This window comes from Acinonyx jubatus, chromosome C2, assembly GCF_027475565.1.
Source record: "Acinonyx jubatus isolate Ajub_Pintada_27869175 chromosome C2, VMU_Ajub_asm_v1.0, whole genome shotgun sequence".
NCBI classification, from domain to species: domain Eukaryota; kingdom Metazoa; phylum Chordata; class Mammalia; order Carnivora; family Felidae; genus Acinonyx; species Acinonyx jubatus.
In genome coordinates, this window is record NC_069384.1 from 110,764,869 (window position 1) to 110,790,082 (window position 25,214).

At 36.0% G+C, this 25,214-nt stretch overlaps 1 protein-coding gene across 1 annotated transcript in view; it reads right to left on the reverse strand.

Annotated features, from left to right (window-relative positions):
- LOC106975180 (arylacetamide deacetylase-like 2) overlaps positions 1–24,076 on the reverse strand; it is a 48,076-nt gene extending 24,000 nt beyond the window's left edge. Inside the window, 2 exon segments of the mRNA XM_015072483.3 lie at positions 9,852–10,074; positions 14,221–24,076. Coding sequence (XP_014927969.2) covers positions 9,852–10,074; positions 14,221–14,358 — 361 coding nt within the window. The 5' untranslated portion in view covers positions 14,359–24,076.
- Positions 24,077–25,214: the final 1,138 nt, after the last annotated feature.

Below are 25,214 nucleotides of genomic sequence, written 5' to 3' on the forward strand. Positions count from 1 at the left end.
AAAAAATCATTTTTATTATCATTTTTTATTAAAAATACTTTTTCTTTAAATTTTTTCTACTATATTTTTTACTTTTTTGTAATTTTTTCCAAACTCTATTTTACTACCGTCATTTCATTTTAGTCTACGTCAGTGTATTCATTTTTTAAAATTTTCAAACGATTTCCTTTTTTTTTTCTTTTTTTCCCTTTTCTCTAATCTATCAAGCACTTTCAACACCCAGACCAAAACACACCTAGGATCTAGCATCATTTATTCCATTTTGTGTGTGTGTGATTGTTTGTAATTTTTTAATTTTAATATTTTTTTAATTTTAATTTTTTTTAATCTTAATTTTTCTACCTCATTAATGCCTTTTTTCCCATCAAAATGACGAAACAGAGGAATTAACCCCAGAAGAAAGAGCAGAAAGAAACAACAGCCAGGCTCTTAACCAACACAGATACAGGCAAGATGTCTGAACCAGAATTAAGAATCACCATAATAAGAATACGAGCTGGTGTCGAAAATAGATAAGAATCCCTTTCTGCAGAGATAAAAGAAGTAAAATCTAGTCAATGAAATTAAAAAATGCTAAAACTGAGCTGCAATCTCAAACAGATGCAGCGGTGGCAAGGATGGATTAGGCAGAACAGAGAATCAGTGATATAGAGCACAAACATACGGAGAATAATGAAGCAGAAGAAAAGAGGGAGACTAAGGCAAAAGAGCACGATTTAAGACTTAGAGATATCAGTGACTCACTAAAAAGGAACAACATCAGATTATAGGGGTCCCAGAAGAGGATGAGAGAGAAACAGGGGTAGAAGTGTTATGTGAGCAAATCATAGTGCAAAACTTTCCTAACCTGGGGAAAAACACAGACATCAAAATCCAGGAAGCACAGAGGACCCCCATTAGACTCAACAAAAACCGCCCATCAGTAAGGCATATCAGAGTCAAATTCACAAAAGACTCAGACAAGGGGAGAATCATGAAAGCAGCAAGGTAAAAAAAAGTCCCTAAGCTACAAGGGAAGACAGATCAGGTTTGCAGCAGACCTATTCACAGAAACTTGGCGGGCCAGAAAGGAGTGGCAGGATATATTCAATGTGCTGAATCAGAAAAATATGAAGCCATGAATTCTTTATCCAGCAAGGCTGTCATTCAAAATAGAAGGAGAGATAAAAAGTTTCCCAAACAAAAATTAAAGGAGTTTGTGACCACTAAACCAGCCCTGCAAGAAATTTTAAGGGGGTCTCTCTGATGGGAGAAAAGATGAAAAAATAAACAAACGAATAAATAAAGACCAAAAGCAACAAAGACTAGAAAGGACCAGCGAACTCCAACTCTACAAGCAACATATTGGTAATAAGTTCATATCTTACAGTACTTACTCTAAACGTCAATGGACTAAGTGCTCTAATCAAAAGACAGAGGGTAACAGAATGGATTAGAAATCAAGATCCATCTATATGCTGTTTACAAGAGACCTACTTGAGACCTAAAGACACTTTCAGATTGCAAATAATGGGATGGAGAAGCATCTATCATGCTAGTGGTCAACAAAAGAAAGCCAGATTAGCCATACTTATATCAGACAATCTAGACTTGAAAATAAAGACTGTATTGAGACGTAGAAGGGCACTATATCATAATCAAGGGGTCTATCCACCAAGAAGACCTAACAATTGTAAACATTTATGCACCAAATGGGATAGCACCCAAATATATAAATCAACTAATCACAAACATGAAAAAACTCATCAATAGTAATACCATAATAGGAGACTTCAACACCCCACTCACAGAAATGGACAGATCATCTAATCAAAAAATCAACAAGGAAACGATGGCTTTGAATGACACACTGGACCAGATGGACTTAACAGATATATTCAGAATATTTCATTCTAAAGCAGCAGAATGTACATTCTTCTCCAGTGCGCATGAAACGTTCTCCAGAATAGATCACATACTGGGACACAAATCAGCCCTAAGTAAGTACAAAAAGATTGAGATCATACCATGCATATTTTCAGACCACAACGCTATGAAACTCAAAATCAACCACAAGAAAAAAATTGGAAAGGTCTCAAATACATGGAGACTGAAAAACATCCTACTAAAGAATGAATGGGGGAACCAAGCAGTTAAAGAGGAAATTAAAAAATATATGGAAGTCAATGAAAATGATAACACCACAACCCAAAACCTCTGGGACGCAGCAAAGGCGGTCATAGGAGCGAAGTATATAGCAATCCAGGACTTACTAAAGAAGGAAGAAAGATCTCAGATACACAACCTAACCTTATGCCTTAAGGAGCTGGAAAAAGAACAGCAAATAAAACCCAAAACCAGCAGAAGACAGGAAATAATAAAGATTAGAGCAGAAATTAATACCATCAAAACCAAAAAAAACCAGATGAAACCAGAAGCCAGTTCTTTGAAAGAATTACCAAAATTGATAAATCACTAGCCAGTCTGAACAAAAAGAAAAAGGAAAGGACCCAAATAAATAAAATCAAGAATGAAGGACGAGAGATCACAAACCAACACAGCAGAAATAAAAACAATAAGAGAATAGTATAAGCAATTTTATGCCAATAAAATGGGTAATCTGGAAGAAATGGACAAATTTGAGAAACATATACACTACCAAAACTGAAACAGGAAGAAATAGAAAATTTGAACAGAGCCATTACCAGTAAGGAAATCGAATTAGTAATCAAAAATCTGCCAAAAAACAAGAGTCCAGGGCCAGATGGCTTTCCAGGGGAATTCTACCAAACATTTAAGGAAGAGTTAACACCTATTCTCTTGAAGCTGTTCCAAACAATAGAAATAGAAGGAAAACTTCCAAACTCTTTCTATGAAGACAGCATTACCTTGAATCCAAAACCAGACAGAGACCCGTCTAAAATGGAGAACTACAGACCAATTCCCCTGATGAACAGTCCTCAACAAGATATTAGCCTACCAGATCCAACAATACACTAAAAAAATTATTCAGCATGACTAAGTTGGATTTATACCTGGGATGCAGGGCTGGTTCTGAAAAACAGTTAACATGATTTATCACACCAATAAAAGAAAGGAAAGAACCATATGATCCTCTCAATAGATGCAGAGAAAGCATTTGACAAAATACACAAAGCTTTCTTGATAAAAACCCTCAAGAAAGTAGGGATGGAAGGAACATACCTCGAGATCATACAAGCCATATATGAACAACCCAATGATAATATCATCCTTAATGGGGAAAAACTGACAGCTTTCCCCCTAAGGTCATGAACAAGACGGGGATGTTGACTCTCGCCACTGTTATTCAACATAGTATTCAAAGTCTTAGCCTCTGAAATCAGACAACACAAAGAAATAAAAGGCATCCAAATCAGCCAGGAGGAGGTCAAACTTTCACTCTTCTAAGATGACATGATACTCTATATGGAAACCCAAAAGATTCCACCAAAAAACTGCTAGAACTGATTCATGAATTCAGCAAAGTTGCAGGATATAAAATCAACGCACAGAAATTGGTGCGTTGACTGGTTGCACAGAATAGGTTGCATTCCTATTCACCAACAATGTAGCCACAGAAAGAGAAATCAAGGAATCGATCCCATTTACAATTGCACAAAAAAAACATAAAATATCTAGAAATAAATCTAACCAAAGAGGTGAAAAATCTATACACTGAAAACTATAGAAAGCTTATGAAATAAATTGAAGAAGACACAAAAAAATGGAAAAAGATTCCATGCTCCTGGATAGGAAGAACAAATATTGTTAAAATGTCAATACTACCCAAGGCAATCTATATATTCAATGCAATCCCTATCAAAGTAACACCAGCATTCTTCAGAGAGCTAGAACAAATAATCCTAAAATTTGTATGGAGCCAGAAAATACCCTGAATAGCCAAAGCAATCTTGAAAAAAGAAACCAAAGCAGGAGGCATCACAATCCCAGACTTCAAGCTATACTACAAAGCTGTAACCATCAATTAATATATATATGTAATCATCAAGACAGTATGGTACTGGCACAAGAACAGACACTTAGATCAATGGAACAGAATAGAGAACCCAGTAATGGACCTACAAACATATGGCCAACTAATCTTTGACAAAGCAGGAAAGAATATCCAACGGAATAAAAGACAGTCTCTTCAGCAAATGGTGCTGGGAAAACTGGACGGAGACATGCAGACGAATGAACCTGGACCACTTTCTTCCATCATACACAAAAGTAAACTCAAAATGGATGAAAGACCTAAATGTAAGACAGGAAGCCATCAAAATCCTCGAGGCGAAAGCAGGCAAAAACCTCTTTGATCTTGGCCACAGCAACTTCTTACTCAACACGTCTCCGGAGGCAAGGGAAACAAAAGAGAAAATGAACTACTGGGACCTCATGAAAATAAAAACTTCTGCACAATGAAGGAAACTTTTGGCAAAATTAAAAGGCTACCAATAGAATGTGAGAAGATTTTTACAAACAATATATCAGATAAAGGGTTAGTATCCAAAATCTATAAGGAACTGATCAAACTCAACACCCAAAAAACAAATAATCCAGTGAAGAAATGGGCAAAAGACATGTACAGACACTTTTCAAAAGAAATCCAGTTCTGGGGTGCTTGGGTGGCTCAGTCAGTTAAAGCATCCAACTTGGCTCAGGTCAAGATCTCAGAGTCTGTGAGTTCAGGTCCCGCATCAGGCTCTGTGCTGACAGCTCAGAGTCTGGAGGCTGCTTCGGATTCTGTGTCTCCTTCTCTCTCTGCCCCTCCCCCATTTGCACTCTGTCTCTCTCTGTCTCTCAAAAATAAACATTAAAAAAATTAAAAAAAAAAAAAGACATCCAGATGGTTAACAGACACATGAGAAGGTGCTCCACATCACTCATAATCAAGGAAATACAGATCAAAACCACAATGAGATACCACCTCACACCTGTCAGAATGACTAACATTAACAACTCCGGCAACAACAGCTGTTGGCGAGGATGAGAAGAAAAAGGATCTCTTTTGCACTGCTGGTGGGAATGCAAGCTGCTGCAGCCACTCTGGAAAACAGTATGGAGGTTTATCAAAAGATTAAAAATAGAACTACCCTACAACCCAGTAATTGCACTGCTAGGTATTTATCCAAGGGATACAGGTGTGCTGTTTTGAAGGGATACATGCACCCCAATGTTTATAGCAGTACTATCAACAAGAACCAAAGTATGGAAAGAGCCCAAATGACCGTTGATGAATGAATGGATAAAGAAGATGTGGTGTGTGTGTGTGTGTGTGTATACACACACACACACACACACACACACACACACACACACACACATATACATACAATGGAGTATTACTCAGCAATCAAAAAGAATGAAGTCTTGTCATTTGCAACAACGTGGATGGAACTGGAAGGTATTGTGCTGAGCAAAATTAGTCAGTCAGAGAAAGGCAAATATCATACGACTTCACTCATATGAGGACTTTAAGATACAAAACAGATGAACATAAGGGAAGGGAAACAAAAATAATATAAAAATAGGGAGGGGGACAGGGGCACCCGGGTGGCTCAGTTGGTTAAGCATCCAAATTCGGCCAGATCATGATTTCACAGTTTGTGAGTTCGATTCTCACGTCTGGCTCTGTGCTGACAGCTTGGAGCCTGGAGCCTGCCTCAGATTCTGTGTCTCCTTCTCTTTCTGTCCCTCCCCAACATGTGCTCTGTCTCTATCAAAAATAAATAAATGTAAAAAAAAATTAAAAAACAGGAAGGGGGACAAAACATAAGAGACTCTTAAATATGGAGAACAAATAGAGGGTTACTAGAGGGGTTGTGGGAGGGGGGATGGCCTAAATGGGCAAGGGGCATTAAGGAATCTACTCATGAAATCACTGTTGCACTATATGCTAACTCATTTGGATATAAAGTAAAAAAATGAAATTAAAAATTAAAAAAAAAAAGAAATACTGTGAAAGCATTTCGACTAAGAATCCCTCTAGAACAACAACAACACAAGTTCCTTTCAGTAATTCAGTATATTTTTTCCAGAAGACATTTATCTGTTTAACCTTCATTATAAGGAATGTGCTTATTAGCTAGATGCTCAGTGGTGATCCCACTTCCTGGAGAGAGGCTAACCCAAACATGCAACACGATTCTAAAATAAAACAAGGATTGCTGCCAGCAGGTAAACACAAGCTGCAATGACACATGGAAACATTACTAAAGTCTTTTAGAGCCAAGGAAAAGTACACACACACACACACACACACCACACAAAATGATACTTTACTTAAATATAAAAGGGTGACCAAGAGTCTTCTAGCAGTAAGATGGGAAGAACATACTAGAAAAGCACAGGCAGAGATAGAAATAAGAATACACAGGTCGGTGGGGAACTAAATATTAAGTTCCGTATGATTGAAACAAAATTATGAATGAGAGCATTGGCAAGTTAAATATGTAAGAACCTGGAAATCTGAACACTATGCTAATGGATTTAAATTTATTAAGTGATAAAAGTGAAGAGTTTAGACAAAGAAATCATATAATCAGACTTGAATGTTAGAAAGATCCAGTATACTAAGTGTAGAAGATGAAATAAGGTTGAGCAGGGAAGAGGCAGAGACATCAGGGAAGATTATCTGTAAAAGATGACGAAGTACTAAATTGTGTTAATGAAGTCAAAATGTTCAGAAGTACAATGAATGGGATATGGTAATTAGATGTAAGTGCTAAGGAACTATAATTAATTGATCATAAGTGCTATTTACTGAGAGCATTCAATGTTGCTTTAGATCGATAGTGGTTCTTTTGTTTGTTTCTTCTGAGGCCATTTGGACACAAGACAATAAATTATACTCGATCATGTGGAGCTTGAGATGTCTGTGGTTTGTCCAGTTGTAATGTCTAAGTGATAGGTGTATATGTGGAATCAGGACTCAAGAATAGTGTCAGAGAAGCAGATTCAGGACTGGATGTCAGCAGCATGTGGGTATTTGGAGAAGATCAGGGATTGGAAAAGAGAGTATGTACAGTCAAATCTCAAAGATAGGGAGAGAATTCTGGGGGACAAGAATATTCATGAAGAGTAAGTATGGGAAACCTGTTATTTTGTTTGCTTGGTTTGTTTTTAAATGAGAGAGGGAGGGAGATGAGAAAACAATGAATAACAGAGGAAATCTAGGAGATACTTTGTCATAGAAAGAAAAAGGAGCAGCAGTGAGAATGTCAAAGAGGAGAAGAGACTAGTATTCATCAAATGCACTAGAGTAGAGAGATCGAGGAATTAATTAAAGGTGGGTAAAGAAGGAAATAGGGAAGTCCTAGAACCTACAGTGTATAGAAATTGGTCTGAGAAGGAAAGGGAAATCAAAGGGACTAATGAGACAGAGGAATTCATGGCCAAGTGGAAAAATATTTTTTCAAGATAAAAATGAGCATAACATGTTTTTCAAAGTTAAAAAGCAAAAAAACAGAGTATTGGTGGAGATACACTGATGAAGCCAAATAAGAGGGAAAGAGGTATATGATATGGAGCAAAAGGAGAAAGAGTGATTTTGTCAACAGATTTTGTCTGATATTCCTGTGAGAATATTAGAAAGAAGTGAGCCAAGGATGGATATGGTGGATAACAAACTTACAGAAGGGGGGATTGAGCCAAGGACACAGCGTTCGAAATGTGAGGGCATACAATCCTTCATACCCTCTTTCCTCTGAAATAGCAACAAGCTTGCTCTCTAGCTGAGTGGGAGGCACTGGGAGGCCTAGAGTCAAACAGGCCGTGAGTGACACACGAATGAGAGACAGAACTCAGATACGTGGGACAGGATTTCTGAGCCACCACAGGGCACAGGTCATTGATCTCCACAAGCAGTCAAGTATAGTGTAGCGCCCGGATCAGTATCATCAACAGCAACTGGAAATTAATTTGAAATGCAAATCATCGGTCCCCACCATTACTTGTTGAATCACAAATTCTGTAGGCCAGGCCCAACAGTTTTTAACAAGTCTACTAGGTCATGCTGAGACACGAAAATTTGAGAAGCACTGTCTTAGGGCTTCATACATTACTAGAAGTACGACATGACTGTCTTTCCCTTCCTTGTCACAGTGTGTGCTTTAGAATTCACTTTCCAGAATCTTTTAAAATATTTGAGAAAGAAAGCAATATTTATGAGGACTTCCTGAAGGACATTCAGAATACCTGCTTCCCTGGATGTTATAAAATTCACCTATGAATCACATCTTTCCAAGAGTCTTGATCTTTACCACATCCTATTACCTGCTCCTAGAATTGCTTTGACTGGGCTGCCTGGGTGGCTCAGTCAGTTAAGTGTCCCACTCTTGATTTCAGCTCAGGTCATGATCTCATGGATCATGACTTTGAGCCTTATGTTGGGCTCTGTGCTCACAACTCAGAGCCTACCTGGGATTTTCTCTCTCCCTCTACCCCTACGGCATTCTCTCTCTTTCTCAAAATACATAAATTAAAAAAAAAAAGAATTGTTTTCACTAATTATTGTCTTGGAGGCAAGCTATCATCCTATACTTGTAAGGATGATCGTAAATTCAATAGTGACTACTGGGATGGTTTTCAGGAATCTACCAACCAACCAACCAAGGGACATGAACACAGGGACCAAGCCCCACCCACGAGTTTTCGTTAAAGTTGAATATTGCCTCCTGAGCTGGAATTACAAGGACTCAATTTTTCCCAGCTTATCCTAACCAAAACCCAAACCCAAATCCCATCATCCTTCTTCAAGTGAGAACCTGTGGGGTCATCAAATGATTTTCAAGTGAGCCTGGCCAACTAAACTCTCTAACCTCTATTTAAATCACGTAAATAATTTTCTTTTGACAAGTCACTATGAAATTTTACTGACTATATATTATTTCTAATTTGTTAGTTGTCAGAAAGCTAGGAAGGAGAAATCTGGAAAGCCAAAATTTCAGTCTAACTGTTTTGGCCTTTTGTATATTCATCTGAGTGTTTGTGCCTCATCAATTTTCCATGCCAATTTTCTCTGTGACTAATCCTCATAACTTTTGTTTGGTGAAGTGTAGCTTCCTATATGCACATACTTTTATAAGGTTCTCACTATTTAGAACCCAATGAGGCTTAGAGACAGGCAAAAGGTTAAAAAAAATCACTTCTTACCTGTTTATCTTTCCTCCATTCTCTTCATTTGTTTAATTAAATAGAATGGTGCCTCCTCCTGATATACCAGCACCATTCTATTAAAGAGTTTTCCAAAGCTTTCATGAAGGAAAATTTATTCATGTTTTTGGTTTGAATCTTCTACCTATTCCTCTTAAATCATAGCCATAAATGAACGGGGAAATTAGACTTCATAAGAAGGAGTTTAATGTAACCTATGTCTATTTTGTGTTTTCCTTTAAAAGAATTGAGACTAGCTATCATTCTAAGCTTTACTAACTGTTAGCATTATTGTTATTGGCATTTACAAACTTGATCTTGTAGCAACCAACAACATGTGATTCCGATTTACTGTTTACAACATCCATATCACTTCAACGTTTCTGCTCCTGAATATATTCTAATGTCACAGAAAAGAAGTTGTACTAATTGACTCCTTCATGTCTTATTTTCATTTGATATGAGCTGATTCAATATGGAAGCTGAGAAGAAAGAGCTTATCAAAACCAAGCAAAACAAAAACAGAAATAATGGTCTGCCTATTTTTCTCCAAACATATGTCTACGTCTGTTCAATATCTAATATTTATACCTATACTTATCCCTATTATACATATAAGTATGTATATTTATATTAAATATTTCTTACACCAAAAACATATTGCCAGTTATAGTTTTTTCCTAATGTGATAAACTTACTGAAACTTCCAAAGCAAAAACCACCACCATGAATATAGATGACAGCTGGTCTTCGGATTTCTGACTTTCTATTTGGCAAGTACAAACGTACTGGAGTATCAACAAATGTTGTACCGGTCACTGTGACATTTTCATCTGAGAGTGGCTGTGTATAGTCCAGACTGAATATCATGGAAATTAAGTCCCCATGTTTCATAATACCTAAGTTTTCAAAACACATATCCTGTAAAAGCAAAACAAAATTGAACATTTTCATCTTATATTACACCAAATTTGTAATATTTATTTCCAAGTAATACTGTATAGACTTTATTCCATACTTTTTTGCCTTTGAAAATCTAAAGTATCCTGTATTTTATTAGTAACTGGGTCATTCAAAAGCTGTCAATTAACTGGAAGTTATTTTATAATTGTAAATTCTTACCTGGAAAATTTCCAGGTCTTATAACATCTTTTCTTTTCTTTTTGTTTTATAGGAATGTTGTCATATTTTTCTTCTTTATTGTTCATTTTATCTAATCCAAAATTTTAAAAGTTCTCTTATGCTCACACTAACAGTTATTTAATGCCCTGGTTATCTTTTTTTTTCTTTTTAATGCTTTGTATTTATTTATTTTAATCCAATTTAGTTAACATTCAGTGTAGTATTGGTTTCAAGAGTTGAACCCAGTGATTCATCACTTACATATAACACCCAGTGCTCAGCCCAACAAGTGCCCTCCTTAGTGCCCATCACCCATTTAACCCATACTCCCAATTACCTCCCCTCGAACAACCCCCAGTCTGTTCTCTATATTTAAGAGTCTCTTATGGTTTGTCTCCCTCTGTTCTTATCTTATTTTTCCTTTCCTTCCCCTATGTTCATCTGTTGCATTTGTTAAATTTCACATGAATGAAATCATATGGTATTTGTCTTTCTCTGCCTGACTTATTTTGCTTAGCAAAATATATTCTATCTCTATCCATATTGTTGCAAATGCAAGATTTCATTCTTTTTCATCACTGAGTAGTATTCCAATTTGTGTGTGTGTGTGTGTGTGTGTGTGTGTGTGTGTGTGTGTATGGGCATGGGTATATGTATATATACACACACACATACCCATACACACATACATACACACCATATTTTCTTTATGCATTCATCAGTTGATGGACATTTGAGCCTTTTCATAATTTGGCTATTGTCACTATTGCTGTTATGAACACTGGAGTCCATATGCCCCATCAAATCAGTACTTTTGTATCCTTTGGATAAATGCCTAGTAGGGCAATTGCTGGATTGTAGGATAGCTCTATTTTTAATTTTTTGAGGAACCTCCACACTGGTTTCCAGAGTAGCTGCACCAGTTTGCATTCCCACCAACAGTGCAAAAGTCTTCCTCCTTCTCCGCCTTCTTGCCAACATCTGTTGTTTCCTTAGTTGTTAGTTTTAGCCATTCTGACAGGGGTGAGGTGGTATCTTGTTGTGGTTTTGATTTGTATTTCCCTGATGATGAGTGATGTTGACCATCTTTTCATGTGTCTGTAAGCCATATGGATGTCATCTTTGGAAAAGTCTTTGTTCATGTCTTCTGTCCATTTTTTCACTGGATTATTTGTTTTTTGGGTGTTGAGTTTGACACATTCTTTATAGGTATTTCATATTAACCCATTGTCTGATATTTTATTTCCAAATATCTTCTTCCATTCTGTAGTTTGCCTTTTAGTTTTGCTGATTGTTTCCTTCATTGTGCAGAAGCTTTTTATCTTGATGAGGTCCCAATAGTTTATTTTTGTTTTTGTTTAATGCCCTGTTTTCAACTTTAAATAGCTGTGTCCTAGCACCCAACCCCCATCTCTCAAATCCCATATTTGATATCACTGGAAAAAAAATCTCCCTGTTATTTCTGATAACTTTTCTAGGAAATTCGTGACATGTCACTGGGCAGTTTACCCAAAAGAAAAAAACTTAAAAATACATGGTCAATAGTACATCAAACACATTCCTACAATTATTTCAGAGTATGGTATTACAGGGTCTTAGAGAATGTCTAATTCCTATACTTTAACAATGAGGAAGCATGCAGAAGCCCTAAGTTGCAGCCAGTAAAGGTCAAAGCCAAATCTGCACTCATTTTTCCAGACCAACCACTTATACCATCACTTACTGAGTATATGATCTGAAGCAAATTACGCTCTACCTCAATTTTTTTATCTATACAATTGTAATCATAATAATAACAACAAATCCCTCAGTGGGCTGTTGTATGATCTAAGTGAGTTAGGACTTCTAATGTACATAGAGGAGTGCCTACTACATATACGTATTTAATGAATCTTGCCTTATTTAAGTATTCTTTACTACTAAAAATTCTTAAGTAATTTCATGCTAACTGAATATAATCAGGTAGAGTGTCCTTTAAGGCAAGATTTTGGGAAATGGGTAAATTAAGCTAATTTTTCATTTAGTGAAGCGAATTTTAAAAAGTGAATTGCTTTTTTTTCTCATTTCTCAGACATTTTGTTTTTGAGCTGGTATTTTTGAATAACAAAAGTATCACCTTAGAGATTATTTTGTGCTGTTCTACCATATGTTATCTGTAATTCTCAGAGCAATCCTCTAAAGTATTTATGATTAATATCCCCATTTTATAGGTTAAAAATGTACAATGGAGGATTAAGGAAAGTTTAGAAGATTGGACATGCTTTCTTTTACCAAACTCAGCCTTCCAAGTTAACATATGACTCCATAGCAATGCATTTTATTTATCAAGATTACTTCCTCAAAAACTTTACTTTTCACTTCCATTTCCTATGATACAGTAATCTATCTTCTGGTATCTCAACTTTGAGTTACAAAATTCAGTACTGACAAGAATAAAATTGGTTGTTGTTGTTGTTGTTGTTGTTGTTTTGAGAACAGCCAAGGACTGTTAATTTTACTAGAATAATCTTGCAAGTAAATACATGGGTGCTCTTCTTAGCATCTTTGTAAAAATAAAGAACAATCCATATACAATGTGAAATCTATAAAGTGCATAATTGTGTTATAGATGGACAATGGTGGGAATAATTTGTAGCTGAAAAAGGAAAAGACTATGGAGTCGGCACTTGTTTCCCCACATCTTCTTTCATGTTACGTTAAATCAAGGAGTAGGAGCATTGGAGAAAGAGGCAGTTATGCTTAAGGTCAGCCGCTAGAAGTGATCAGGGAGAGAAACAGCAGGACTCGGCAGATGCAGACAGGAGATGGTTGCGTTTTCACAGAACCACTGTCTGCTGTGCAAAGTACCATGGGACAGCCTCTCCTTATATCATAGATTGTTCTCTCTTCTCTAATCATTTGCTGCTGATTTGTCTTCTCCTTTCAGCTTCTTACTGTTTCCGTCATCAAATGACCTTTCTGGGAGCCACTTGGTTTGGCAGAGAGAGTACAAGTTTTGGAATGAGGCATTTGTGGCTTCAAATTTTGAAGTGGTCACTTTCTAGCTGTGTGAGATCCTCTGAACTTCTTTTCCTCCTCTGTAAACTGGTCCAAATAGTCGGAAGGTAGTGGGGATTCAGAGAAGTATACATTACTGAAAACCTGTGTATTCTAAGAGCTGAAAAATGCTATTCTAACCATATCTCTCCCTTACCAAGAGCTGTTTTTGCTTGAATTCATAATTGACCCTGCATATTTCAAGTCAGACAATCTCTGAAATCTAGAAATTTTGATTAAAGATAAGCAATGGAGTGGCACCTGGGTGGCTCAGTTGGTTCAGTGTACGACTTTAGCTCAGGTCATGATCTCACAGTTCGTGGGTTCGAGCCCTGCATCGGGCTCTGTGCTGACAGCTCACAGTCTGGAGCCTGCTTTGGATTCTGTGTCTCCGTCTCTCTCTCCCCCTCCCCCACTCATGCTCTGTCTCTGTCTCTAAAACATGAATAAACCTTAAAAAATTAAAAAAAAGATAAGCAGTGGAAACCAATGAAATACTGAGAGCCCTAAATTAACACCAAATAGGCACAAGTCTCAATAATGTTGATAAGTATCACTTATATATAAGTAAAATATAACTGGAAACTCAAATACGTTAAATATAATTCAAACGTAAGGTATCAAGTAAGCTTCAAAGCTTTCCTGTCAAGAATACCACTTATGCATATCACAGTATGCACAAACTTTACATCTGGATACAAACTCCTTAGAAGCAAGAATTCTGTCCCACTCTGTTTGCACAGATGTAGATATAGCTAGTTTTATAACTTAAGTTAATTTTGTGTAATTAATTTTTTCTAAAAAAGAAGCAATGGTTATTTCAAAACAGTAATTTCTAAAAAGTTCAAAAGCACTGATTTTTAGTCAACAAGGCATCCCAATATCCAGAAGAAAAAATGTTAATCTTACCATAAATGTGCAGGTTTTAGCAACTGTAAATAAGGCTATTACTTTCCAGTATTCTTCAATGTTGCCTGGAATGGTGATATAAATGTAAGAAGCACAGAGAGCACAAAACAGACCCAAACAGAGAGCTTTGAACCCCATAATATCCCTTTCTCCAGTCTCCACAGTGCTGAGAAAAAGAGATTCTGAGACAGATACTGCAAAACATTAGTTCAAGCCTTAATTATTATTAAGCAGCTCCCACAGTGTTTCTTCACCCTGTGATGCTGTCATCTTCCTAAAGCACCATAGGTGTGAGTCAGAGCCTAGATGAGAATTCTTAATAAGCCACAAAATCCAATTTTGTGATTGGTTGGTTGCAGCATTTTGTAAGAAGAGGTTTTAAAAAAAAAAAACTAGCTAATATTTCATCAAGATCCTGGCTCATGAAATTAGCATGGATTACTAACTCTGTTGCTTGTTGTGCTGGACCAAAATTTGAGCTAAAAGATAAGGGGTGTGGGGACTTTTCCACATGACATTATTCATCAAGTTGGAACTTTAATAGTCAGAAGTACAACAAGGCTCGGTATAAGTATCTCAGGAAACACTTTTTAAAGAGATTGTATAGTGACTTTATTCTAATGGTTAATTGGTAAATCTTTAAAATCAATCTACACCAAGTAGCCTAGTGTGGCAGGCAACCACAAGCACAAATATTGGACTTACGCTTGCTGCAACCTAAGATAGCCTGAGAAGCTCCTGTCCATAAAGCTGATCATTTCAATGTTCTTTAGAGATGTAAGGCACTGGAGATTTTCTGTATGATCTGTTAGGCCCTAGGAATTAAAAGAACAGTCATAAATCAATAAATCCACAATTCTCAAGCTCATTCCCAGAGATTGGGACTTAAAGAAAGTAAATTTTAGTGATAGAATTAAATTCAATCAGGAGTCTAATTTAAGTATATACTGGACCTCTTGAAAGCATAAGTATTAACTTCAAAGTCTCTCCTAAACTTTATTACTACAATTTTTATTTTTTTTCATTTACATTGCAGTTTCCCTGAATCCCCCAGGAGTAATTTAGGAATATTATTTGTTTTTCAAACTACAACACTATAAAAAGTGCTTTCACTATTAATAATGCATTTAAACTGGAACTTTCCTGGAGAAACTGGTACTAACAGACCTACCCTAATTATGTAATTCTTTGATCACATTCAATTGCTAAATACATATTTTTAATAAATTAATGTATAAACAAGTTAAGTGATTAATTAATGCTTACAAATATTGGGAAGGGGGAAATCTCAAGTTCACCGACAACAATGAAGTTTGAAAACTAAAATCAGGAGTGGTCATTGATGACAAAGACTGAGAGGAGAATAGAGTTAAAGTTAAGATAAAGTTTCTGCCTTCACATCACATGTCTCTCCTACTCCACCCCCACCCCATGCACATATGCATGCACACACACACACTCACAGAAGGGGACTGGGAAGAAACAGAAATAATGTTATCAGGCTAAATATTTGCTGTACCTGTATGAACATGAAGGCCCTAATCAGAAGCAGTTAGGAGATATAATCAAAGTATGCCAAGAAGTATGCAGAAGGTGTTTGGAATCTTTCAAAACCCAGATATCATGTAGCTGATGTGGTTTTTTCTCATATTTTGAAAAATGAGCAGAGGCATCTGATGTAATGACTGAATTACTTTGATCATGGCAGTTTGCCTAACACATAGTAAGCAATCAAGAAATATTACCTGCTATTGTCATGACATGGTTTTTTCTCATATTTGGAAAGATGAACAGAGGTATCTGATGTAATGACTGAATTACTTTGATCACACAGTTTGCCTAACACATAGTAAGCAATCAAGAAATATTACCTGTGTAATATTACTAGTATTATTTTATTATTGCTGACATCAAAGAAAAGAGGTAACTTAAGAATATGGGATCCTCCAAGAAGACCCAGATCTATGTAGTGAGGTTATAGCGGGACTTTAGATCTCTGACAGTAGTCAAATGTTAAAAGCATCTGAAGAGCTAGAGAGAGGGGTGAAGACAAGGAGAAAATGCCCCCCAAATTTATTTCACTTTGCAGTTCCTTAGATTCAGCCCTAGGTTTCTAAAGATCTCCAACTTTCACAATTTTGCAAGTCCCTTGGGTCACCATTGTTCAGTATGGAAGGAGAACATATCAGATGCACAACATGAAGAAGGAATAAAACTAATACCATCTCCTCCAAGATTCAATGGCTGTAGGTCTTTTCCTACTTTAAAGAGCTGTCAACTGCATCGTACTAGGTCTGTCTTTAATCTTCATTTTATTTTACTCACTAAATGAAAGAAAGGTAGTGTTTTTTGCATACAATAATTTCTTTTGGCATTTTTTGGCCTTTGGCTTGTGAGATTACAAAAACATCATGCACTCAGTTGACAGCAAAGTGTGCTTAGTTTCCCCACAGGTTTCCACCACACAATATTATAATCAGTCAACTAACATCTGTGGAGTATCATCTCAATTCTATGCAGATTGGACAATCTCAAACATCTTTATATTTTTCCCATTTCCTCCAAGATAAAATCCAAATTTTTCCGTAGCACATTGTATGTTTCTAGTCATCTTCACAGAGTCTCTCCTTTGATCCTACAATCCAGGTCAACTTCAACTACTGAAAGTTATCCTATAGCAACAAGCCGTATAAGCCCTCTGGAGCTTTTGTTGTATCTCTTTTCCTAGAAAAAGCTTCTCAAGTTCTCTCTGCTTATACCTGCTTATCAAACACTTTTCCTGCTTTGAATATTCAAGGCAGTCACTTCTATGATGCTTTTTGTGATCCCTGACAGATAGGATTGATCAATTTCCCTTTCTTTACACCCTCCTAAAGAAGTGTAGACTTTTGCCATAGTCCCAGTAACACTAAACTGAATTTACATAGTAGGCATAAATCTCTCTTAATGGTATGTACAAATATTTCTTTAAACCCTGTTATAGACTGAATGTTTCTGTTCCCCCAAAATTTACATGCTGAAAATTTAATGATCAAAGTGATTGTATTAGGAAGTGACCTCTGGGGAGCTGATTATGTCATGAAAGTAGATCCCTCATAAGTGGGATGGTGCCCTTATAAAAGAGACTTCAGACAGCTCCTTTGCCCCTTTTGCCAGTGAGGACACAACAAGGAGATGGCTGTCTGTGAACCAGGAAGCAGTCCCTCACCAAACAGCAAATCTGCTGAACCTTGATCTTGGGATTTTCTGACTCCAGAATACTGAGAAATACATGTTTGTCTTTTAGCTACTCAGTCTACAGTTTGGTTTTGTTTGTTTGTTTTTTTATAGCAGACTAAGACAAACCACAAACAACATTAACATCAATGTATTATGCCAGTTAGGCATTACAAATAAAACATAAATAGGTCAAGGACAAGACAAGGATCCTGCTTCACCTCTATTACTTGACACTACACTGGAAGTTCTAGGTAGAGCTACCAGATAAGAAAAGAAAAGCCAATCCAAATTGGAAAGGAAGAGACAAAGCTATCTTGATTTGCAATTTACATGGTCTTTTTAAAAATGTTTATTTTGAGACTGAGAGAGAGCAAGCAATGGAGAGAAAGAAAGAGAGAGACAGAGGGAGAGAACCCAAAGCAGGACCCACACTGTCAGTGCAGAGCCTGATGTGGGGCTCAAACTCACAAACCGTGAGATCATGACCTGAGCTGAAATCAAGAGTCAGACACTCAACTGACTAAGCCACCCAGGCACTCCTGCAATTGACATGATCAGAGATATAGAAAACCCAGTAAACCCACAAGAAAGATACCAGAGTTAATAAAATAATTCAGCAAAGTTGCAGAGTACTAGACCAACATATAGCTGTTCATTAGCAATTACAAAGGAAATTAGGAAAGTAATTCTGTTTATAATAGCAATGAAAAGACTTACATACTTAGGAATAACTCTAACCAAGGAGGTGAGAAGCTTGCATGTTGAAAACTATAAAACAGTGCTGAAAGAAACTTTAAAATACATTAAAAAAATAGAAAGACATAACATGCTCATGGATAGGTAGACTTAACATTGTTAAGATGTCAATACAACCCAAAGTAATCTATAGATTTAATGCAATTCCTATCAAAATTCCAACAGTCTTTTCCACATAAGTGGAAAAGCCAATCTTTCAATTTGTATGGAATTGCATGGGGCTCCAAATAGACAAAACAATCTTGAAAAATAATAAAAGAGTTCCATACTTCCCATCTGGGGCCAGTGGAAGTTACTACTGAATCAGAAAATATCTGAAAGCAAGACACTCTACTTTTTAACACTTCATAAAAACTGAAGCAGGAACTATTGATATTAGAAGAAAATATCTGAACTGTCTCTTTCTACAAGTTCAAAAAACCAAATTAAAAAAAAATGGTGAAGAAGAAAAGTATCAAAGTCCAAGTCTCATACAAAATATACAACATAGACAAGAAAACTAAAATAGAAGAAACAGAAAGAAATAAACACAACTAACCATTTAGATCAAGAAATGCAATGTGGAAAAGGAAAAAATTAAATATTAAAAAGAAAAGAAGGGGTCGTCTGGGTGGCTCAGTTAGTTAAGCATCCGACTCTTGATTTCAGCTCAGTTCATGATCTCAGGGTTTGTGAGATCAAGCCCCGTGTTGAACTCTGTGCTGATAGTGTGGAGCTTGCTTGAGATTCTCTCTCTGCCTCTGTCTCTCACACTCTCTCCCGCTCTCTCGCTCTCTCTCAAGAAAAAAATAAATAAAACATTCTTTAAAAATAAAAGAGATAAATGATATTCAAGGGAAAGTGACAAATTTAAAGATAGGCAAAGAAATGACAAGTTGGACAATTGCAGTTATTAAAAAAATTAAAACAAGAGAAAAATATTAAAAACTATAATTGAAGAAACTTTCCTAAAATTAAAACAAAACCTTGAAAATACATAATTAGAGACTGCTTTTGTGTACCTGAGAATATTGAACCAGAATAGCCAACAGCAAGATATATTCTTGTAAGTTACTATACTGAAAAGAACAAAGGAAAGAAATTATATCTTCAGGCAAAAAGTCATTTGGCTTATGAAGGAAATAATTAGACTATCATGAGAACTTAATTATCATTATTCATGTCAGGAGAAAATATAATACATATATAACATACTTAATAGAAATAATGTGACTAAATAATTTAATATCTGGAATTATTCAACATATAATAAATCAGTGTATTGTACCAAGAGTGTTTCGTAAGAAATCTAGTAGAGAATGAGCTTCATGTAATCAAAATTAATAGTGAGACAACCTAAATACTGCTTAACATTATTAAATATATTGTTATTGTAGAGTCAGTGTTCAATTATGGTTAAAAAGGGGCGGGTGTAGTAGTAAGGGCATTGTAGTCTAATAGCACCAAAAGGTGAAAGCAGATCAAGTAAGGAAGAAAAGAAAGATCAGAGAGAAAAAAAAATTTAACTGTTTTTAGTCATCAAAATTAGTGTTGGTGATGTTCATATTGTTATTCTAAGACCACTAAATTTGTAAGGTGAGTAAAAACAAGTAAGAAATTGTGGGACAGGGGTGTCTGGATGGCTCAGTTGGTTAGGCACCAGACTCCTGATTTCCATTCAGGTCATGATATCACAGTTCAAGAGTTCAAGCCCTATGTAGGGCTTTGTGCTGACAGCACTGAGCTTGCTTGGGATTCTCTCTCTCCCTAACTCTGCCCCTTCTCCGCTAAAACTCCTTTTCTCTCTCTCTCAAAATAAACATTAAAAAAAATTATGGGATGTCTTTATTCTCTTATATATATGTTTCCCCAAGTGCCTAGATTCTTGGGTTGTCAGTGTGGAAAAAAAGGGAAGTGATACTAAAGAGATCAAGTAAAAACCCTATGGTCTTGAATTTGAGATGGAAATAACAAACTGCAATTACTATCAAGGATATCAAGAATTATTTTTTCTTTTAAAATAGGTATTCGTAAAAATTCCTAGTTTTGCCCGCTGAATAACCCTACTGCTCAGATTGTGGTATTGAAATATCACCACCATTAAAATAAATCAAATATTAAAGGAAAACCAGGGATCTGGGATTAATGGCTAATCCAAGATCCCTTTCATAAAATGTGTAAAATGAGCCTGGAAAATATTGACATATCAGGTTGCAAAGAATATCATACCAAGAGTCATATCAATAGGACTGCAAGGAGCTTCCACTGGCCCAAAGAGGGAATACTGAACTACTTTAACACGAAATTAATCAACATGGGGCACCTGGATGGCTCAGTCAGTTGAGTGTCCAACTCTTGATTTTGGCTCAGGTGATAATCACATCACTTGTGGGGTCAAGCCCCACATAGGGATTCTCTCTCTCCTTGTCTCTCTGCCCCGCCCCTGTTCCCTTGCACTCTCTCAAATAAAATAAATAAACAAAAAATGCTTTAAAAAAAGAGAAATTAAGCAATAAAATAGGCTTTAATTCTCAAATGTGTACTGATATGTTTTTTTTAATTAATCGGTTGATTACATCCTGAAGATAACAGGGAATCAATTCGTTATCTTGAAAAGAGGAAATGAATACAAGGAAATAAATACTAAAAATGAAGGTAACCATCTTGTATAATACTTTCAAGGTAATGTATAAAAGAAATAATCCAATTAAAATATCATTTTGCAATCTCCATTGAATTAATAAATCTGTATTTTCAGCCTCGATGGCTTTTAACCTAACATGTAGTGACAAATACGTGTTTCCTGATGAAATAAAGCCCCGCCAGATATATTCTTGCTAAACAGATTGAACCTAAGTCTGGTCAAACCTCTGGATTCCAACTGATAATCCCCAGGAAACACAGAAGACAGAGGAACATGGTAAACTGCCAAGAAGTGCGCAGTCAGCAAAATCTAGACTGTAGGAAACCGTACAGGCTGAGATTCTTCCACAGATAAATTAGAAATAAAGTGTACTTGTAGGAGAGCCCAGTGGCCAAAGGAAAAAAAAAAAAAGTATGAAGCGTACTTGGAGATTGATTCAGAACACTGCCATGTTTCAAGTTGTGAAAGAATACATTAGAGTTTCTAGGGATTCACAGTTGGGTGATAATATTATATAGAAATGCAGTGAAGCTATAACTAAAATTCAGGACAGTGGTTCCACTTGGAAAGAGGGGAGAGTAGTGATTTAATTGTGACACAAGGATGGGCACATGGGTAACTTGGCAAAGTTGCATTTCTTAACCAGAATGGCGGTTGATACGGGTCTTCACAGTATCTTAATTCATTAACTATATACTTGTTTAATGTGGTTTATCATATCTGTTGGATTTTACAGTAAAAAGTGTTTTCAAATAAACATAGTCTAACAACATATAAAAAAAATTAACTCCATAACCTAATATAAGACATAAAACTATTCAACTAGAAGAAAACATGGGGAAATTGGATTTGGCCATGATTTCTTGGATATAACACCATAAGCACAGTCAGTGAAAGGAAAATATACAAAAATTAAACTAAAATTTTTCAGGGAATCAAAGGAGTCAATCAACAGAGTGAAGAGTGGGGGTGCCCTAGAGGCTCAGTCAGTTATGCATCCAACTCTTGGTTTCAGCTCAGGTTGTGATATCACGGTTCATGAATTCGAGCCCCACCCTGGGCTCTGTGATGACAGGGCAGAACCTGCTTGAGATTCTTTCTCTCTTTTCTCTCTGCCCCTGCTCTGCTTGTTCTCTCTCTCTCTCTCTCTCTCTCTCTCTCTCTAAGTAAATAAATAAACTTAAAAAAAAAGCAGAGTGAAAAGAAAACCAGTGGAATGGGAGAAAATATTTTCAAATCATATATCTGATAAGAGGTTAATATCTAGAATATATAGACAACTTCTACCACCAAACAACAAAAACAAACAACATCCTTAAAAACTGGGCAAAAAACTTGAATAAACAGTCCTCCAAATATGATATACAGATGGCCAAAAAGCACACAAAAACATGTTCAACATCTCCATTCATAAGACAAATGCCAATGAAAACCACAGTGCGATATCACCTTATAGCATTAGTATGGCTATTATTCAGAAAAACAAAACATAACATGTGGGTGTGAGGATATGGAGAAATGGAATACTTGTGCACCGGGTTACATTAATGTAAATGTAAGATGGTGCAGTCATGTGGAAACGGTATGAAGATTACTCATAAAATTAAAAGTAGAATTATCATGTGATCCAGCCATCTCACTTCTGAGTGAAATGAAAGAGAATGAAAAGCAGAATCTCAAAGAGATATTTGCACACCCATGTTCACTGCAGCATTATTCCCCATAACCAAAAGGCGGAAGCAACCCAAATATCCAACAACAGATAACTGGATAATGAAAATATGGCATATACATATATTAGAATACTATGCAGCTTTTAAAAAGAAGGAAATCATGTCATGTGCTACAACATGAATGAAACTTGAGGACATTATGCCAAGCAAGAGTCAGCCAGTCACAAAAGAACAAATATTGTCAGATTTTACTCATATGAAGTATCTAAGACAGTCAACTTGATAGAAACAGAAAGTAAAAAGCTATTGCCAAGGCCTCTGGGCAGGAAAGAGGGGAATTAGTATTCAGTTGGTGAAGAATTTCAGTGATACAAGATAAAAAAAGTTCTAGTGATCTGTTGTAAAACAACGTGAAGATATTTAACACTTCTACTGAACTGTACACTTAAAAATGGTTAATGTGATAAATTCACTGTTATGGGCTTTTTTAAGCCCACATTTTAAAAAATGGGCAGTAATTCTCATGACTAGAACCATAATAAGAGTTGCTTTAATATAGCGTAAAAATAGAATAAACATAGTCTGATAGCATTCTTAAATATCCATATATTGGTCACAGAAATCAAATCTAAAATATGGTATGCAAAAATATTGGCATTCAACATATTACAAAACATATTTCAAGAAACATATGGTCTAGGTGGCAGCTGGTATAGCTACATTGCTCGAGGCAAGAATCATTTCTTGCCTATAGACAGATAAAGAAACTATAGATAGATAGATAGATAGATAGATAAAGAAACTATAGATAGATAAAGAAACTATAAAGAAACTCACCAAATAGTGACAAAAAATTTTTATGCACCTAGATGACAGATCAATTCCATACTCTAGTAAACTAGCCTCAAAATAGGGACGGAAAAAACATAAAACTCAAAAAGAAACTGAAAATTCACTGCATTAATGAGAGAATTTTAATACCTCTTTCCTATCATTAAGAGATCAAGTAGATAAAAGTTTTAGGAAAGATGTGGAAGATTTATACAGCACATTAACAAGCTCAAACTCATGGTATAAGTGGACTGTTTCAACGAACAATTAAAGATTAATATTCTTTAGAAATGCATATGAACGCATACACAAATTGATCACATGTTATGCAATAACCCTAATCTCAAGAAGTTTTGTAGGACTGTAACATACTGACCATATTCTCAGGTCTCATCACAATTAGGTTAAAAAGTAAAAAAAAAAATCTCTAAACAACTAAATATCAAAAAAAGACTCAATTGAAATAGAAAATACTAAGAACGAAATAGACATTAACAAGTATAGAGAGCCATTTAAACAACAGGGGAAAATCTGTGCTAAATTCTAAAAATAATCCTAAAATTTATGAGTTATGCATCCATGGCAAATTCTCCATTTTTCCTAGCTCTCACCAATAAATGAAAGAACAGCTGTATAGAGACATAGTCTATGCATATGAATGTATGTACATGTGCATTTGTACACATTCTTTTCTCTTTATTTCAGTGGTGAATTCTACTGAGAAAGGGTCACAAAAACCTATCATAGAGCAGTTAAATACCTCTTAAGAAGTGAATGGAAAGCTGCATATGTGCTTCTCTGGTGTTTGAGGAGGATAAGAGGTAGCATCTTCCTGGCACAAGGAAAGCCTCAGGCATGCAGAAGATGTTGGCTTGGTGGTCTAATTATATACAGCAGCTAAAGCCACGGAGACAGACAGACCTGGAGACAAAGACAGGCTTTGTAAGACAAATGTGGGAAATTGAAGTCTATCCTGAAGGAACTGGGGAAACGCTCCATGCTGTAGAGGGTGATCATATGTTCTTCTCACCTGAGGTCATCACCTTCACAATTACCTTGGTTTACACAATACATTATTTGGACATCCATCTATAAAGGTATTTAAAGAAAACACAAGTCTGACCTGGTATAGTTAGGCTGAGAGGGGAAAGGTACTGGAAAAAACACTCAAACACCCACAGAAGATCAGATAATTCCGAATTGTGTGTGATGCAAACACCTGCAGAGAGGACAGCAATCTTCCTCCTGTTGCTTCATAAGGCAGAAGTTCACAAACTAAATCCCTGGAGTCATGACCTTTAACACCATGCCTGAATATTTCAGCAAGGAGGAGAAACAATACAAGCTAAAGCCCGATGAGAGAAAAATTCTTTAAAGGCCTGGTCTTTAAAGGAAGCCGTTTAGATTTCTTTCCAAGTCAGCACGAGTGTACATAAACTTTACTGAAACCGAAAGCCTGATTTATGGCCCACCAAATGCATGTTGTATACCTGGTTTGTAAATGAGCAGCCTGAAAGAAAATCATGTTGTCTTTAATCTAGCCATCAATGCTTCTACTCCCTGCATTCCTTGATGTTAAAATTCATGATTCCTGTCTATATGTTAATCTAAATCTTCTGAACTTTCACAAAATGTACAAATATTCATTCTCTGTAAAAACTGTTCATTCTCTGGAACACTTTCTTCCCTGTGAGAGCCTGTTTAACAGGTAGCAATGGAAAACACTACCTGGTTCTTGTCACAGGACAAGTGAGACATATTGCTTACTCCTAAAATTTCTTTTAATATTTTTAATTATTCTTGAATTATTATTCATATCTTTAGTATTTTTACAACTTATTTTTATTTATCATATAATATGGTGTTCCACTTTATTTTCCTCAAGTTTTTAT